The sequence below is a fragment of the Megascapheus bottae genome, chromosome 12 (assembly GCF_031878675.1).
Source record: "Megascapheus bottae isolate mThoBot1 chromosome 12, mThoBot2.hap1, whole genome shotgun sequence".
NCBI lineage: Eukaryota > Metazoa > Chordata > Mammalia > Rodentia > Geomyidae > Megascapheus > Megascapheus bottae.
This window is the reverse complement of record NC_143520.1, coordinates 13,343,610-13,362,288: the sequence shown is the minus strand read 5'-3', so window position 1 is coordinate 13,362,288 and position 18,679 is coordinate 13,343,610. Positions and strand designations below refer to the sequence as shown.

At 37.6% G+C, this 18,679-nt stretch overlaps 1 protein-coding gene across 2 annotated transcripts in view; it reads left to right on the top strand.

The window, feature by feature from the left end:
* Cers6 (ceramide synthase 6) overlaps positions 1 to 18,679 on the top strand; it is a 246,672-nt gene that overhangs the window by 194,424 nt on the left and 33,569 nt on the right. For both annotated transcript variants that reach the window (XM_090342703.1, XM_090342702.1), the window contains exons 7-8: positions 10,309 to 10,437; positions 13,142 to 13,248. In XM_090342703.1, coding sequence (XP_090198829.1) covers positions 10,309 to 10,437; positions 13,142 to 13,248 — 236 coding nt within the window. The remainder of the gene's footprint in view (positions 1 to 10,308; positions 10,438 to 13,141; positions 13,249 to 18,679) is intronic.

Sequence of the window (18,679 nt, the reverse complement as noted above, 5' to 3'; positions counted from 1 at the left end):
TCACTAAAACCTGAATTCCTGGAGGTTTTCAGGAAGACAAGAGGAAACTTCTGGGTTTGAGGAAGGACAATAAGGCTGATGGCGATAATGCTCTCCCCTGAATTCTTCCTGATGACTCGTAGCACCATCGCGACCTGGATGACCTGGCTAAGATGTTCTTAATTTTCTATCAAAGCACAAAATTGAGTCCTGATTGCCCATTGTGTGTAGGGCCTCAGCACCTGTGCAATGGCTTTGGAGTCCTGCGGTACTGCTGGTTTTAACTGAGTCAGGCCGCCCCCTACTGGTCATTCTGCAAGCTTTCTACTCAAATGGGCATTCTTTTAAAACTTAAAAAAAATAAATTATAGTATTATTATTTTAAGGAGTTACCATCCAATTAATCAGTTTATAACTGCAATGTATCTTGCTTACTGTCACCCCTTCATCACTCTCTCCTGTCCCTCCCAATGCAACCCCTTCCTCGATTTTCTTCATTTTGTAGGATATACATTGAACACTACAACTACTCTGTCCCACTTCTCTTCATTCATCTGCTCCCTTCTCTCACACCTTCCCTGAAATATGCTCTCTAGGTGCTATTTCTTCTGATACTCATTTTAATGGATGTTGAGTTAGTTTATCCACCTTTTGAAAACTCTACTGCAAATACCATACTTCAGTTATTCATTTGTGTACACTTGCATACAACCCTCTATGTGTTTATTTGTATAATTATAAACTAGTCTTAGTTTCTACATGTGAGAGAAATCAGTCATTTCTTTTGTCTCTCTAGTCCTGACTTACTTCACTTAGCATGATTTTTTCCAGATCTATTGATTTCTTTGTAATACCGTGCATCCTAATGGTTGAGTAAAATTCCAAATAGGTGGTCTTGATTTTATATACCAGAAAATAGAGACTTTAGTGTGCTAACCCATATATTACTTTAAACATTCTAAATATCTCAGAAGTTATCCTCAACACACACACACACACACACACACACACGCACACGCACACGCACACACACGCATTATGGCTATGCAGCATGCTGCAACTGAACCAAGACTAACTTAAGCCAAGACCAAAAGGCCTGGGTGTATAGACACTTGTGATGGGATAAGTGAGGTAGTGATACAAAACTTCTGAGGATCTGACATTCAGAATAGCACGTATACATTATTCAAACAACCCCACTCATACAGAGTTACTCGGGAGAGGACACTTTTGCTGGGGAGAGGACACTTTTGCTGGGGAGAGGAAAGCATGAAGGGTGACTTAGGGTGTCACAAATCAGCCACATGCTCTGGCCAGGCCCATCCCAATGTGATTGGAAATACTATCATATTGTTTTCTATTGCACAAATAAACTTTTATTGCATCCTTTTCCGCAGTAGTAAAATCAATTAGAGATTAAATATTAACTAAATAATTCACAGTCGACAAGATTATGAGTTCTTCATCTTGTGGCAGTACCATAAATGTTTCACAGAAGAAAGATTGGGTAAACTCTGCTTACACTGCAGTTCCCTGTCTCACTTCTATGTTTCCAGAAGCCATTAAGTAATTGTGCCTCTAATAATAGAGAAAAGTCATGCTGAATCAAAGTACCTCTTTTCCTTTGGGAACTGGAGAAGAAAGGTAGGGGACTTTCAGGTTGTCTTATAGTTATAACTGATCTTGAGGCTTCTGATGGAGGTTCCTGTTAGGATTCCTTATTTATAGCTTATTTGAATTTCAAAGGTAATATTTAGTGCCATACTTCAGAATATCTGTGAGAGCTAAATCTCTTACACACCCTGTCAGAAGAAAATATGCTGAAGTTTACTGTAGCTATGCAATCACTGACTCTCCAATTACAAGATTACAATTCCCACATTGTGATTGACTAAAACAGGAGTCATAACACTTTTCTGAAAAGGATAGGTAATATTTTAAGCTTGTGGGATTTACATTGTGTTGTCATTAACATTTATATTGTGTTGTCATTCCTCAATTCTGCTTAGCAAGAAAGCTTCCATAGACAAAACTGAACAAACAGGCTTAGGAGTGTTCTCATAAACCTTTAGTTACCAACACAGATCTGGACCTTTGCCTGTTTATTTGATTTCTGAAGTAGAGTAAATTATATGCCTTAAAATAAAGAAAGAGTAGAACCAGGTGCCAATGGCTCAAGCCTGTAATCCAGGGTACTCTAGAGGTTGAGATCCGAGAATCATGGTTCAAAGCCAGCCCTGGCAAGAAATATGGTGAGACTCTTATTTCCAATTAACTATCAGAAAACTGGTGAGCTGAAGTGTTCAGGGACAATGCCCAAGCCCAGAGTTCAAGCCCCATGACAAGAAAGAAAGAGAGAAAGGGAGAAGAGAGAGAGAGAGAGAGAGAGAGAGAGAGAGAGAGAGAGAGAGAGAGAGAGAGAGAGAGAGAGAGAGAGAGAGAAAGAAAGAAAGAAAGAAAGAAAGAAAGAAAGAAAGAAAGAGAGAAAGAGAGAAAGAGAGAAAGAGAGAAAGAGAGAAAGAGAGAGAGGGGGGATGAAGGAAGGAAGGAAGGAAGGAAGGAAGGAAGGGTATAAATGAGGAGGAGGGGGAAGAGAGGAAGGCAGAGTCAGAGAAAGGAAGAGGAGAAAGTCAGTGTTAAAAATGTGATGCCTTGGATTAAAATCTCATAACTCTCATTCCTTTCATGAGGTACTGCCTGATTTTCTCTACTCCACTGCAAATGTAATTCCCAGGAAAAGTGCGCAAAATTAATGCGTTATCTAGCAATCACAATTCAGAGGACATTCTTGTTTGTGGTATAAATATGTATTTTTAAGGAAAAATGAGTGGATTTTGTTTTCATAAAGGTATGTGCTTCCAGATCAATTTGGAAACTATCTCCAGAAGATAAAGCCTTATTTCAAAAACTTTTTGAAATAAGAGTCTGCGTAATCAGAGTATGTCATATGACACCTTAAATTTACACCTTCACAAGTAGTGAATATGTTTGGTATTGTACTAACATTTTTTTTGTCAGTCATGGGGCTTGAACTCTGGGCCTGGGTGCTGTCCCTGAGCTCTTCTGCTCAAGGCTACCACTTACCCTTAAGCCACAGCACCACTTCTGGTTTTCTGGTGATTCATTGGAGATAAGAGTCTCATGAACTTTAGAACCAGGACTGGCTTTGAACCTCAATCTTCAAATCTCAGCCTCTTGAGTAGCTAGGATTACAGGTGTGAGCCATAATGCCTAGCTTTAACATTTTTTAATGTAAAAAGAAAATTTCCCTTGGAGAACTGAATTTAAAATGCTAGTTATAATTAATAATTGGGGACCGAATTTAGGTAACTATAATTTTACCTGAACCCAGCCAGGAGTAGCTAACATGGAAATCCAACAGATTATTCTAGATTCTGTAAATATGATTGTAGTATTTAGGAAATCTGAGTTTGATGGGTTTTGATAGTTACAAATAGGTGGATGGAAGGGATTTTCCCACCCTGCATTGATAAAATCTAAATGGACAATTTATGCAAAAACTGTTATTTGAATCCTTTCAATGCCTACTCCAAGAAATGAGCTGTGTCAGAGGATGTGAGTAATGATTTTCTAATCATGGCTGCATGACTTTTATTGAAGATATTTTATTGTGTCTGATGCTTTTGATAAAGAAATGCAAAAGACAAAAATCCATTATTCCTGCTTTGTCTTATGAAGATATGAACAAAGAAACATCAGTTTCTTGTTCTGGGTATTACCATGAGATCCATAATAATAAAGCAAATGTTTTCTAGAAGCAGAGAGTTTATATGCCAAAATCTAAAAAATAAACGGGGGGAGAGGGGGGAGTTTAAAGCACATTCAAGGACATTGTTATTGATGTTTATATTAGATATGAATTAGGAAACTTAATTATAAAGCAGCCCTACTCCTTCATAAGTCTTTTAATTAATTCATATTTATTCATTTTAAAAATGAAAAAAGAAAACCAATATTCAGAGCATGGGAGATGTGGGAAGGATTTTCCTGGGCAGACACACAGCTGGCTAGTCTTCAAAATTTGCACACCACACATAGGCAAATACAAACACACTGAACTGTGGAATTAAAGCACTGTATGTTTTAATCCAGTTATGTTTCAGAAACAGTCTGGAATATAAGTTGATAGGTTGGAGACATTTTAGTTGAGCTGTTGTCTGGAAGCAGTTCTTGTCTGTAGAACATTATACTCGTGGTGGTAGAATCTCCTAAACAATAGCCTGAAGAGAATGGATTTCATGATCCAGTGGCAAATGTCATGAGAGATATTTTTATTGTCTGCCTAAGGTATCTGGGCTGGCTACCTTTCAAGACTGAGGACAGGCCTATTAGAACTTCTGAAGTAGCGAACACAAGCAGGTGCCACCTGTGTGTAATTACTCATTAGACTCAAGACAGTCAATAACTATAATTTTTGTGATCCACCAGAGACTACCACTGAGAACTGATATCCTTTGATAGAAAAGGGAGTGGAGGAAGAGGAGAGAGAGAGAGAGAGAGAGAGAGAGAGAGAGAGAGAGAGAGAGAGAGAGAGAGAGGGAGAGAGAGAGAGAGAGAGAGAGAGAGAGAGAGAGAGAGAGAGAGAGAGAGAGAGAGAGAGAGAGAGAGAGAGAGAGAATAATGTTCAGTCTGGCTGTAGGCATTTGGAATTGATAGGGCAAGGCAGGTAATGTTTCCAACAGTGGCATTCACAGTTAGTGCAACATGACTGGCTTAGAGAATTAAAAAGAAGGGAAACTATTGTATTTCACTTAAGAAAATTTATCTGACCTCATGAAGGAAACTAGTATACTACTTATCCCTATATATATAATTATCCATAAATGTGAAGCACTTTCCAGGAGAGAAAATGAACCTCAAGTATGTTTGCCAAAGTGTACCAAAATCCATTTCTACAATTAAAAGCATTGAATCCGAGTTTCTAACAGCAAACAGCTTCTGAGCTTCTAGACAGTGTGTGTGCACATTCCTATATGCATGCATATCACCCATTCTAATTAATACAGGTTTGAAATTAGTAGATTAATGACTTCAAATAGAACTTAATTACTATAGTCACCAAGCCTAGAATTACAGAAATGACTTCTCTAAAATAACCTTATCTGACCTCTTAATTATATAGATGAGGATATTGATGCCTTCAGTGAATATTATGAAATTAATGAGTTGGAAACCTGACTGCAAGTTCGCTGTCATACAATGAGTGCCCCAGGCTTGTCCATTAACTACATATGATGCCTATGGTTTTCCTAACTCTAGGCATGCCTGTAACACTCTGGCTTTCTCTTTCTTAATCTTATTTTTTTTTTAATAGAAATTGCCTAGGCCCGGACAAACTAACCAAAAGTACTTACATACTTAAATTGAGCTAGGAAATGAAAATTTGAAATAAAAATCACTGAGTTGGGATAAAGACAACTGTAGGGTGAGGATGGGTAAGTGGGGGGCCCAATAAAAAATGGCTGGGAGTTTGGCCTAGTGGTAGAGTGCTTGATTAGTGCTTGAGCGAGGACCCAGGTTCGATTCCTCGGTACCACATACATGAAAAAGGCCAGAAATGGTGCTGTGGCTCAAGTTGTAGAGCTCTAGCTTTGAGAAAACCCAAGAACAGCACCCAGGCTCTGAGTTTAAAGCCCAGGACTGGCAAAAAAAAAAAATAATGGCCCTTCCATCTAGTGAATCAGAGACAAGGGTGGAAGTCATGGGAGCACACTGGCTACAGAAAGAAAAAGCATGGCAGCTTAGATGAAGAAGAGACATACAGGGCCTCCACACTCCCTGTGGAAAAAAGAGCAAATCAAATCTGTAAAGCACCTACCACTGAACTTGACTTAGTTGTTGGTGCCGATGTAATTCATAGACTCAAAGCAGCTTGGCTGAGCAACCTGAGCAACGTTGCCCAAACTTGTCCTCAGAGTAAACTGGAGAACAGAACCAAAGGAAAGCCCTTCTGCTGAACTACAAGGCTGACTGCTGTCACCTTAAGATGTGTAACAGGCACCTCACCTTCCGTTTCCACACAAAGATCCACCAGTCTTGAGATGCCAGGGATCCTTGTTCTTTTTTGTTTTTTAAGTAATTTCCCTATTTCCTCATCTCTCTATTCTGCCTCATAGTGAGTGTGCTGTAGATACTCTAATGTAGTAAATAAAACCATATTTTTAAATGCCAGAAATAATTGGATCGTTCACCTCTCAATTCTAATTCATCCTTAGTACCAATCTTACTAGTGGGGGAAAAAAATCCATAAGGTTACCATCTAAATCCCTCCTCTCTCACTCTATTCCAATCTCCTGACAGGATAGGAGAGTAGATAGAGGGAGGGAAGGAGGGCAAAAGGAGAAAAGAAAGAAAGGGAGAAAGGGGGAAAGGGAGGGAGGGAATCTGCTTTGTTTTCTCTCCAGGAAATATTCTGGCCCCCATCCATCTCTGTGGCTGTTCTCCTTCTTAGAGGCCTGTCCTGACCCTGTTACGACCGCACGCTGTCTCTTCTAGCAGCCAGAACTTCCTACCATCCCCTTAACATGATTACATGCCCCCCATAGCATAAAGCATTAAAGTATGTTTAATAACAACAACTAAAATATATGACCTCCACAAGGACAGAAGACTGTCCATTTTTGTTTACTTATTTACCTCCAAAGCTTAGGACATAGTAAATACTCAGTAAATATCTTTTTTTTTTTTTTTGCCAGTCCTGGGCTTACGCTCAGGGCCTGAGCACTGTCCTTGGATTTTTCTCAAGGCTAGAGCTCTACCACTTGAGCCTCAGCACCACTTCTGGCTTTTTCTAAGTATGTGGTACCAAGGAATTGAACCCGGGTCTTTGTGCATGCTAGGCAAGCACTCCACCACTAGGCCAAACTCCCGGCCCCATATCTTTTTTTTTTTTTAGGGTGACATACTTTGTGTTTTTTTTTTGTTTTTTTTTTTGGTTATTTTTGTTTTTAAAATTTTTTATTGTAATTAGTAAAAGGGTTACATGATATTTGCCAGATAGAAGGTGCATTAATTCACATACATTGATACCCTTTCACATGTCTTGGTACCCATTTCCCTCCCCCCACACACACCCCCCACCCGTCTTGGTTTTCCCCCCTTCCCTATCAAATTTCAAATATCCAAATACAAATAAATTCAATATATCAGATAACAAAGTGAGATACTATACCAATATGAGATAACCAAAGGACAGCAAAAGAGATGAGAGACAACATAGTACATTAAGGATAACAATCATTCATTATATGGCTTTTGTTTCAATATCCTGGAGGTCCTTTCAATTAGCTTCACATTATATGGCCTTATGTATCAAGATTTTGCTCTATTGCAAATCTCTGCTAGTAGAGCCCAAGGTTTCTACTGATTATGACAAATGAGGGAAACCATTGAGCCTAAGTTCCTTTGAGCCTGGCTTACTTCACTTAATATGATTTTTTCTAAGTCTTTCCATTTCCTAACAAATGGGGCGATGTCATTCTTTCTGACAGCAGCCTAGAATTCCATTGTGTACAAATATCACAACTTGTTGATCCACTCATCAACTGAGGGACATCTAGGTTGGTTCCATATCTTTGCTATGGTGAATAGTGCTGCAATGAACATTGTTGTGCTAGTGGATTTAGTATGCCCTTGTTTCTGGATGGTTGGGTAAATGCCAAGTAGTGGAATTGCTGGGTCATAGGGGAGTTCTATGTTTAGCCTTTTGAGGCACTGCCACACTGCTTTCCATAGTGGTTGAATGAGTTTGCACTCCCACCAACAGTGTAGTAGTGATCCCTCCTGGCCACATCCCCTCCAGCATCTGTTGTCATTCGCTTTCCTGATCTTGGCCATTCTAACTGGAGTGAAGTGGAATCTTAGAGTTGTTTTGATTTGCATTTCTTTTATGACCAGAGATGTTGAGCATTTCTTCATGTGTCTATAAGCCATTTTTGTTTCTTCTTCAGAGAAGACTCTCTTTAAGTCTTTGGCCCATTTTTTAATGGGATGGTTGTTACTTTGGAGGTTAGTTTTGGAGTGATTCAATTTTTTGAGTTGTTGATATATTTTAGGTATGAGGCCTTTGTTCGTTGTTTGGTTGGTGAAGATCTTCTCCCACTCTGTAGGCTTCCTGATTAGTTTACTAGCTATGTCCTTTGCCATACAAAAGCTCTGCAGTTTAATGCAGTCCCACTTATCCAGCCTTTCTCTGATTTGTTGTGATTCTTGGTCCTTATTAAGAAAGTTTCGACCTGTGCCAAGGAGGCCTAGTGCCGGCCCCATATCTTTTAATAAATAAATGGCCAAATGGATCATATGGATCACATGTAAATTTAAGAAAAGTTTGACCAGATTTAGCCTACATGTAGCTTTTGCTCCCTTATCATGATTTGCTAGTAGATCAATTTCACAGTTTGCTTTTTCCATTTGCTAATTTATCTCTCTTGATGAACAATCTCCAGGGAAGTATTCCTCTTTCTCAGAAGGTTTCATGAAGAGCATCAACCTTTGTCCTCAAGTTTCACAGAAATTCAGTTTACTATGGGAGAAATACAGATTAGAATAAAATCAGACCAAGACTGTATTTCTAAATAACAGTAAACCACATCCACATGGTAAGGATATCAATATTAGAGAAAGATCATCTTTTCACTTGCGTAAAGAAGGGGCTTTCTTGAAGCTGCCACAAATAAGAATAGCTGATTTACTATTACTCCTGCCAGATATTTTTTTTATTTTATTGTTGAGATAATATATAGAGGGGTTACAGATACACTTGTCAGGTAGCAGGCATTACTTCTCATGCATTGATACCCCTTCTCATGTTTTTATCCCCACTTCCCTCCCACCAACCCCCCAGATATCTTGTTTCCCCCCTTCCCTTCCCTATTTCAAACAAACAAATAAACGTATATACAATATACCAGGTAACAAAGTCAGATACAGTTATGGAGAAGGAAGATGAGGAGGGTCACAGCTCAAGAAATCTGAGATGAGGAAATAAAGAAACCACTACACTTGTCTCAATCTATGTAGGCCTCAAAAACAAAATGCCATTGTGTAAGACCCTTGTGAGTAGCACAAGTTTATTTCTCCCAGTTCTAAAGTCTGGGAAGTCCAAAGACAATGGCAGAGCTGATACATGGTGAAGACTCATTTCCTGTTCACATTTGGCGTCTTCTAGATGTGCCTCATACCACGGAGGGCATGGGAGCATGCTGGAGCCTCTTAAATAGACCAACTAATCCTATTCCAGAGGGACCCAGCCTCGTGATCTAATCACATCCCCAAAGACCAATCCCCTAACACTGTAACCATGGGTATTCAGATTTTAACACATGAATTTAGCACCGTCTTAAACTTTATGACTCGGTTTCTCAAGCTTTCCACAGCTAGGACTCAATCATGCCTAAGAATCAAGTGATGCTCTTTTCCTCCCACCGCAGCTGGACATTTCTTTAGAGAAGCCACATACTGATCAAAAGCAACAACAGGTAGAGGCTGGCAGAAAATTCGGTCTGTACTGCTGCCCCAAAGACTTTTCTTTTTTGTATGTATGGGGCTTTGAATCAAATGCAATTCCTTACAAATACTAAGCAATAACTCAATCACTCAGCCATACCCCAGCTGCAAAAATGGTCTTAAAGTCTGTGCTAGCTTTCTGTCACGGTGACAGAAATACCTGAGATAAATCAACTTATAAGGAAGAAAGTTTCATTTTATCATATGGTTTCAGTCCATGACTTTTGGACCTGTGGCAAGGCAGTGCATTGTGATGGAGAGCACATGGTAGAGAAACTTGCTCAAGACAAATTGGATCCAAAAGAAACAAAGATATGGAGAGGTCCCAATATCCCCTCAGCAACAGAACCCCCTAGCCTAACTTCCTCCCACCAGGCCCCACCTTTTAAAGGGTTCTACCATCTTTTAAGAGCACTAGGGTTTAGGGTCCAAGGCTTTGACTTCTACCTTTATGGGACAGTTATTCAAGCCATAACAAAGTTCACATCAAAGTAGTATTCTACTTTGCTTGAAAGTCTGTGATGATTTATCTCCTACAGCATCGAAAATTCTTTGCTTAGTACAAAATATCATTTATTGTGTAGCTTTTTTGTATATTTTATTTGCTTTCTCTTTGGACCCTGATCTCTTCCACTATTTGGTAGATTCCCCAACGTTAGGAATTAGGCCTAACTCATTTTACTATCCTATGTGCTAGATGGATGGACGTTCTCATGGGGTGTTGGTTGGTAAAGGTTGACTGCATGGATAAGAATGCTATTTACTGCTAAGCCCTAACTTGGTTGTATTTTTTCCTCCCTCAAGGACTTTGGCATTATGTTCCTGCATCACCTTGTAACTATTTTCTTGATTACCTTTTCATATGTCAACAATATGGCCCGAGTAGGAACGCTGGTCCTCTGCCTTCATGACTCAGCTGATGCGCTTCTAGAGGTAAAATTTTCCTGCATCTTTAAGAGTGAGAAATCAAGGACTCCTGAAATGCTCACAATCATGTATTCTTCAATCTGATGGTATCTTGATATTGAGGAATATTTCCTTATGGGTTAAATTAGTACAAATAGGCCCTTCAATTAATATATAAACTTTTACCTAAGAAAAGTTAATCACACTAGGATGCTTTATTATTAGAATAATGAGAACCTTTACTAAAATATTTTTATAATGAGAAGTTATTTTAATATGGTTTATTGAGTTGTAAAAAGGCTGATTTGTCTGAAATTTGTATGTAACCCAGTTTCATTGTCAGAACAATGCATTCAAATAAAATTAAGTAGTTTAGCTTTTTATTGCATATATATGTGTATATGTATGTGTATATTCCTTGTGCTTTTACAATGAAAAAGTAGAACTGCAAATTATACAGCAAAACAGTAAAGAATTTACTACTTTCTTGTCATACTCAAAAGGTTTTGTACTTTATATTAAGAAACTTACAAGGCAGTCAAAATTTCAAATAGAAATTGGTCTCAGAATCTATATACTGAGTTTTTATTCCTATCAGCCCACAGTTTTATAATCTTTGAAACATTTATTGTTATTGTAAGCATACAAATATCATCAAATAATGACCTGTTGTTGTGATATAAGCAGAAATTCTATAAACATTCAATCTACTCATAAAAGCAAGTATTTAAGGCCTAAAGTGGATACACAGAATCTTATTTAACAACCTCTAGTCCCTAAAGAGAACGGAAATATAGCACTAATGGACTAGACAAGTCAGATAGTACTTTGAGGCTATGACTTTTAAGTGATTCAAACGTGTGTTCAATGTATTTTTAAAGAAATACATATAGTAGAAGGGCAAGACCACTTGCAATTCTCCTGAAAACCAGTTGCAATTTTGTTAAATACACATACCTAGAAGTTAAAACTTAGGTAGCTACTTAAAATTTTGAAATAAGTCATATAACCAACAAGTTTTAATTGCTGTGGAAATTGCTGGCACAATGATTATACTTCATAAAATACTGGCTGAATTTATCATCTACCAATATTATCTAGAAAAGAAAAAAATCCAGAAATTGAGAAGTCCAAGCAAATTTTCTTCATCATCTACCTGGATCTCTCTCTTTTTTTCTTTCTTTTTACAGTTGCGTACATAAGATAGTGTGTATATTTCTTGCCAAACATTTTTATCTCCTCCCTTATTTTTCTCCTACTTTGATATACTAAATAATACTTGAAAACTTTAAAATATGAAACTTTAGAATGGGATCTAGGGCCTGGCCATTTATGATAAGTTAATGTGACTGCTTATATATTAGATATTAATAAGTAAACATAAAAGAATTACCTGGTTTGTCTAAGGCAGAAGAAGGTAAACATACTTTTTTCTTTAACACAATTTTTGGGGTTATATTCCAACTATTCATGAAAATTAGATCCCATAATCCTGTTTTCCACTCTGAAGCTACTACTTCTTAGAAATACATTTCTCCTTTTGCTTTGTACACTCCTCAAAGCCATTAAATCACAACTTCTGAAGATGCTGTCACCAATTTCTTCCAGTATGACTCATTTAACTTAATTTTCCAACGAGTAGGAAAGAACATTATGCCTGTGGAACAAGGGAACTTCAGTTTACAACTGTGGATAGTAGGTATTGTGCATTCCATATAAAAGTGTAAAAAAAGTAATCAAGCAAGATTCTTCAAAATTCTCTTACTCTTACAGCCATCTCAAAAAGTGAGAGCAGAGAAAAGGGTGTGGCTTTCTTCCTACACTAATTTTTCATGTAAAAGTGGTCTTTTAAGGGGCTGGGAGTTTGGCCTAATGGTAGAGTGCTTGCCTAGCATACATGAAGGCCCAGATTCGATTCTTTGGTACCACGTACATAGAAAAAAGCTTGAAGTGGTGCCGTGGCTCAAGTGGTAGACCTCTAGCCTTGAGAAAAGTCCAAGGACAGTGCTCAGGCCCTGAGTTCAAGCCCCACAACTGGCAAAAAAAAAAGTGGTCACTTAAATCACTGCCATAAATTTTGCAACCAATTCTTAACACGGAAAATTCAACTCCCCCCCTCAAAAAAATGGGTTAGCCAAAATAATATGATCTTGACACTTTCTTTATTTCTAAGTTTATGAGACTAAGCCAAGAAGCTGTCTCCTGGAAATAATCCTTGAACCTATTTAAAGAAAATCCACAATCCAAAGTAGAATTGAAAAAATATTGCGGAAAGTCTCCATGTTTTCTTTATAGTTTGTGACCTCAGCATTTTGGATCTATAAAATGTTTAAGGGTTGATATAACACTTGTTATGTTGATTTGTGAGACCCAATTTCTGTTTTGGTGTCTCTAGCTTGCTAAGATCATTCATAATGCAAAAGTTTTTTTTTCCCTTTTAATACTTTTCCTGTCTGTTTTCCTGAAGCCAAGCATATAATTGAATTTTTCAAGTTGCTGAATATTTTATAAAATTCATGACAGTCAAACATTCTACTTATGGTTAGTGCTGCAATTCACTCAACTTATATGTAATTTATAAACACTGGGGCACGATGCATGACATTTTAAAGTAGTAAGCAATTTTATGCATCTGATAAGCTGTATCTTATAGGGGACTCATACATATTGAAGGAAGCTTTTCATTTATCAGCTTAATTGCATTCGTGTGTTATATTCCTACATTTTACAGGCTGCCAAAATGGCAAATTATGCCAAGTTTCAGAAAATATGTTCTCTCCTGTTTATTATGTTCGCCATGGTTTTTATCACCACACGGCTGGGAATATTTCCATTCTGGTGAGTATACCAATCGTCTTTCTGACGGGACCCCATGGTTCCTGCAAAAGCTTTTGGAGACCTCTTTGTTGAAAATTTTGCTTCAAATCCTTAGTAGGGATGTGGAGGAGAGAGTCAATAAGCAATTTCACTCTCATCCCAGGATAGAGTAACATTCTTGAATAAGGGATTCCACAGCACAGGCAAGTGGGATGTGGCAAGGTTACAGAAGGTCTCCCACTTGTTTAATTACCAGTGCAGAATATGATGCTGCCATAAAAGTTTGACCAAAGCAAGGAAATGTGGCATTACAATCAGATGTCAGGGTGTTCTTTGCCAGATTTCATAAAGGGCAGTTCTAGCTGTATCTCTTGGGATCTCTTTTGAAGATCTAGGGTATCATCCTAGACCCAGCGAGTGAGAAACTTTTTTTCTTTTTTTTTTATTGTAATTAGTAAAAGGGTTACATGATATTTGCCAGATAGAAGATGCATTAATTCACATACATTGATACCCTTTCACATGTCTTGGTACCCATTACCCTCCCCCCCTGCACCCCCCACCCATCTTGGTTTTCCCCCCTTCCCTATCAAATTTCAAATAACCAAATACAAATAAATTCAATATATCAGATAACAAAGTGAGATACTATACCAATATGAGATAACCAAGGGACAACAAAGGAGATGAGAGACAACATAGTACATTAAGGACAACAATCATTCATTATATGGCTTTTGTTTCAATATCCTGGAGGTCCTTTCAATTAGCTTCACATTATATGTCCTTATGTATCAAGATTTTGCTCTATTGCAGATCTCTGCTAGTAGAGCCCAAGGTTTCTACTGATTATGACGAATGAGGGAAACCATTGAGCCTAAGTTCCTTTGAGTCTGGCTTACTTCACTTAATATGATTTTTTCTAAGTCTTTCCATTTCCTAACAAATGGGGCGATGTCATTCTTTCTGACAGCAGCATAGAATTCCATTGTGTACAAATACCACAACGTGTTGATCCACTCATCAACTGAGGGACATCTAGGTTGGTTCCATATCTTTGCTATGGTGAATAGTGCTGCAATGAACATTGCTGTGCTAGTGGATTTAGTATGCCCTTGTTTCTGGATGATTGGGTAAATGCCAAGTAGTGGAATTGCTGGGTCATAGGGGAGTTCTATGTTTAGCCTTTTGAGGCACTGCCACACTGCTTTCCATAGTGGTTGAATGAGTTTGCACTCCCACCAACAGTGTAGTAGTGATCCCTCCTGGCCACATCCCCTCCAGCATCTGTTATTATTCGTTTTTCTGATCCTGGCCATTCTAACTGGAGTGAGGTGGAATCTTAGAGTTGTTTTGATTTCCATTTCTTTTATGACCAGAGATATTGAGCATTTCTTCATGTGTCTATAGGCCATTTTTATTTCTTCTTCAGAGAAGACTCTCTTTAAGTCTTTGGCCCATTTTTTAATGGGATGATTGTTACTTTGGAGATTAGTTTTGGATTGATTCAATTTTTTGAGTTGTTGATATATTTTAGATATGAGACCTTTGTTCGTTGTTTGGTTGGTGAAGATCTTCTCCCACTCTGTAGGCTTCCTAATTAATTTACTAGCTATGTCCTTTGCCATACAAAAGCTCCGCAGTTTAATGCTGTCCCACTTATCCAGCCTTTCTCTGATTTGTTGTGATTCTTGGTCCTTATTAAGAAAGTTTCAACCTGTGCCAAGGAGGCCTAGTGTATCTCCTATTCCTTCCTGTAAAGTTTTCAGTGTGTCAGCTTTTACCTCCAGGTCTTTGATCCATTTGGAGTTAATTCTAGTGCAAGGTGACAAAGAAGGATCCAGCTTTAGTTTTCTGCAGGTGCTTAACCAGTTCTGCCAGCACAACTTGTTGAAGAGGCTGTCTTTCTTCCATTCTATTTTTTTGGCTCCCTTGTCAAAGATTAGGTAGCCATAGGTCTATGGTTTAGTATCTGGGTCCTCAGTTCTATTCCATTGGTCTTCAGGCCTGTTCTTGTGCCAGTACCAAGCTGTTTTGAGAATTATAGCTCTGTAATAGAGTCTAAAGTTTGGAATTGAAATTCCTCCAGCGCTGTTCTTTCTGCTAAGAAGTGTTTTTGCTATACGGGGTCTTTTATTATTCCATATGAAATTTTGAATTGCCTCTTTATTTCTTTAAAGAATGCCATTGGGATATTGATGGGTATTGCGTTGAATTTGTAGATAGCCCTTGGCAAGATTGTCATTTTCACAATATTGATTCTTCCAATCCAGGAGCATGGGAGGTTTTTCCATTTCCTTAGTTCTGCTTTAATTTCTGTTTTTAGGGTTTTAAAGTTTTCATCAAAAAGGTCCTTTACATTCTTAGTTAAGCTAATTCCTAGGTACTTTATTTTCTTTGAGGCTATTGTGAGAGGAGTTTCTTTCCTGATTATTGCCTCGTTCCTCTCACTGTTGGCGTAAAGGAAGGCAGTTGATTTTTGAGGGTTGATTTTATAGCCTGCTACTCTTCCAAAGTTTTGAATCAGCTCAAGGAGCTTGGGAGTAGAGTCTATAGGATTCTTTAAATACAGAATCATGTCATCTGCAAAGAGGGATAGTTTTATTTCCTCTTTCCCGACTTGGATCCCCTTAATGCTTGCTTCTTGCCTTATTGCACTGGCTCGGAATTCTAGTACTATGATAAAGAGGAGTGGAGAGAGTGGGCATCCTTGTCTCGTTCCTGATTTTAGAGGGAATGGCTTTAGATTTTCGCCATTAAGTGTAATACTAGCAGTGGGTTTCTCATACACAACCTTTATTACATTGAGGAATGTTCCATGGATTCCTAGTTTCCCAGAGCTTTTAACATAAAGGGGTGTTGGATCTTGTCAAATGCCTTTTCCGCATCTATTGAGACAATCATGTGATTTTTGTCATTGCTCCTGTTGATATGTTGAATTATATTAATTGATTTGCGTATGTTGAACCAGCTTTGCCTCCCCATGATGAATCCAGTTTGATCATAGTGTATAATTTTTTTGATGAGTTGTTGTAGACGGTTGGCCAGTATTTTGTTGAGAAGTTTTGCATCGATGTTCATCAAAGAAATAGGTCTATAGTTCTCTTTCTTTGATGAATCTCTGTCTGGTTTGGGGATGAGGGTTATACTGGCTTCATAGAATGATTTTGGTAAGGAACCTTCATTTTCAATTTCGTTGAAGAGCTTGAGGAGTATTGGTGTGAGCTCTGCTTTGAAGACCTTATAGAATTCAGCTGTGAATCCATCTGGCCCTGGGCTTTTCTTAGGTGGAAGTTCTCTAATTGCCATTTCTATTTCAGAGCTTGAAATAGGCCTGTTGAGTTGGCTTAGTTCTTCTTGGTTCAGTGTGGGTATGTTAATATTGGCTAGGAATTCATCCATTTCATTTAGATTCTCAAATTTGTTGGCGTAAAGGTTTGAGAAGTATTCCCTCATGATATTCTGGATCTTGGTAATTTCTGTCGTGATATTACCATTTTCATCTGTGATTTTGTTTATTTCAATATGCTCTCTTCTTTTTTTGGTAAGATTTGCTAAGGGCTTGTCAATTTTGTTAATTCTTTCAAAGAACCAATTCCTTGTTTTGTTGATTCTTTCTATAGTTTTTTTGGATTCCAAATCATTTAATTCTGCTTTGATTTTAATAATTTGCTTTCTTCTACTGGGATTAGGGTTGGTTTGTTGCTCTTTTTCCAGGAGCTTAAGGTGAGACTTGTTGGTTTGCAATTTTTCCAACTTGTTGTTGTAGGCACTCAGCTCTATAAATTTTCCTCTGAGAACTGCCTTTGCTGTGTCCCAAAGGAGTTGGTATTTTTGTGTGCTCCATACTGTTAAATTTCATAAACTGTTGGATTTCTGTTCTGATCTCTTCGATGACCCATTGGTGATTCAACAATGTGTTGTTCAGTCTCCATGAGTTACAGGGTTTTTGTTGGTGGAGATGTGTGTTCAGTTCCAATTTGATGCCTTTGTGGTCTGAGAGTGTGCATGGAATAATTTCAGTGTTTCTGAATCTGACCAGGTTTGTTTTATGCCTAAGATGTGATCTATTTTGGAAAATGTTCCATGTGCTGCTGAGAAAAACGTATATTGTGTTGTTGCGAGTGAGAAACTTTATGATGAGTTTAGGTTATCTGTGTTTTGATGTCTTGGTGATGATTCTATTTCATATTAAAGTTTAAAATCCACCATTCATCCTAAGTACTTCTTACCAACAACTCTATAAAAAGCTAAAGAATATAGAAAATATAAACACCTATGAATCTCTATGACTCTTTAATGTCTAGCTGGCTTTTTGTTCAAAGAAAATGGCATGTTTTTATGAAATTTGACAATTCTTCCTATAGAAAATAGGTCCAATGTTGACTGCTAAAATTATCATAGATCTATAAAGAAACATGTATCCTCCTTTAAATATTTATTGCCAAAAGTTCTTCAGAAAACTGGTTCCTATAGCTCATTTCTAATATCATAGTGCAAAGCATAATGCATTCTATAAAGCTTTCTGTATATTTTGAATTATGAATGGATAGGCAGAATAGAAAAACAGAATATTTCATACAGGTCATTTATTTAAACAGGTATCCCCAATGTAGGAAAACTTTATAGATGGTTTTCGCTTAGCTGAGGTAGTACGAATACTTCAAATGAACAAGGAATACAAACAAATCTTATAATAGGCAGATTGTGTATTAGTGGTCAAATTTTTTCTGCTTACTTGGAAGATATATTTTTATTCTTCATGTATTATAATAATAATAATTATAATTCTTACTATTCTTATAATAAGACAAAGCTGCTCATTTATATAATTTTAGTACAGGAAAGGTCTTTCCTAGCTTTGTACAAAAGTCAGAAGATAAAGGAAAATAGGAGAAACACTTTCTGTTAACCATCACATTAACAAATAGAGAAGTAGGATAGGGAAGGGGTAAAAACAAGATGAGGGGAGGTGGTGGAGGGAGGGAAATGGGGACAAAAACATGAGAGGGGGTATCAATGTTTGTGAAGTAATACACCTTCTATCTGGCAAATATAATGTAACCTTTCTATTAATTACAATAAAAATAAAAAATTCATATGAAAAAATAAAAAAAAAGAAAATAGGTCCAATGTCATCAATCTTTGTCTTTAAGACTAATCCTTGATCTAGGGGGAAAAAATCAAAAAGAACCTCCAATCACTCCAAGTCTTCCACTGATAGGCTTTTCTTCCATGTAGGAAGAAGGATTTGTTTGTTGGCTTGTTTGTCTGTTGGAGATATTGAAATTTAGCACAGGGCTTCAAAATTACTAGACTGATGTTCTGTCACTAGAGTCACATCTCTAAGTCCTATTTTTGTTGGTTATGTTTGAGATAGGATCTGGAAAAGTTTTCAGTCTAGCTTTGAACCATGATTCTCTCACTCACAGGAATACAAATATGCATGTCA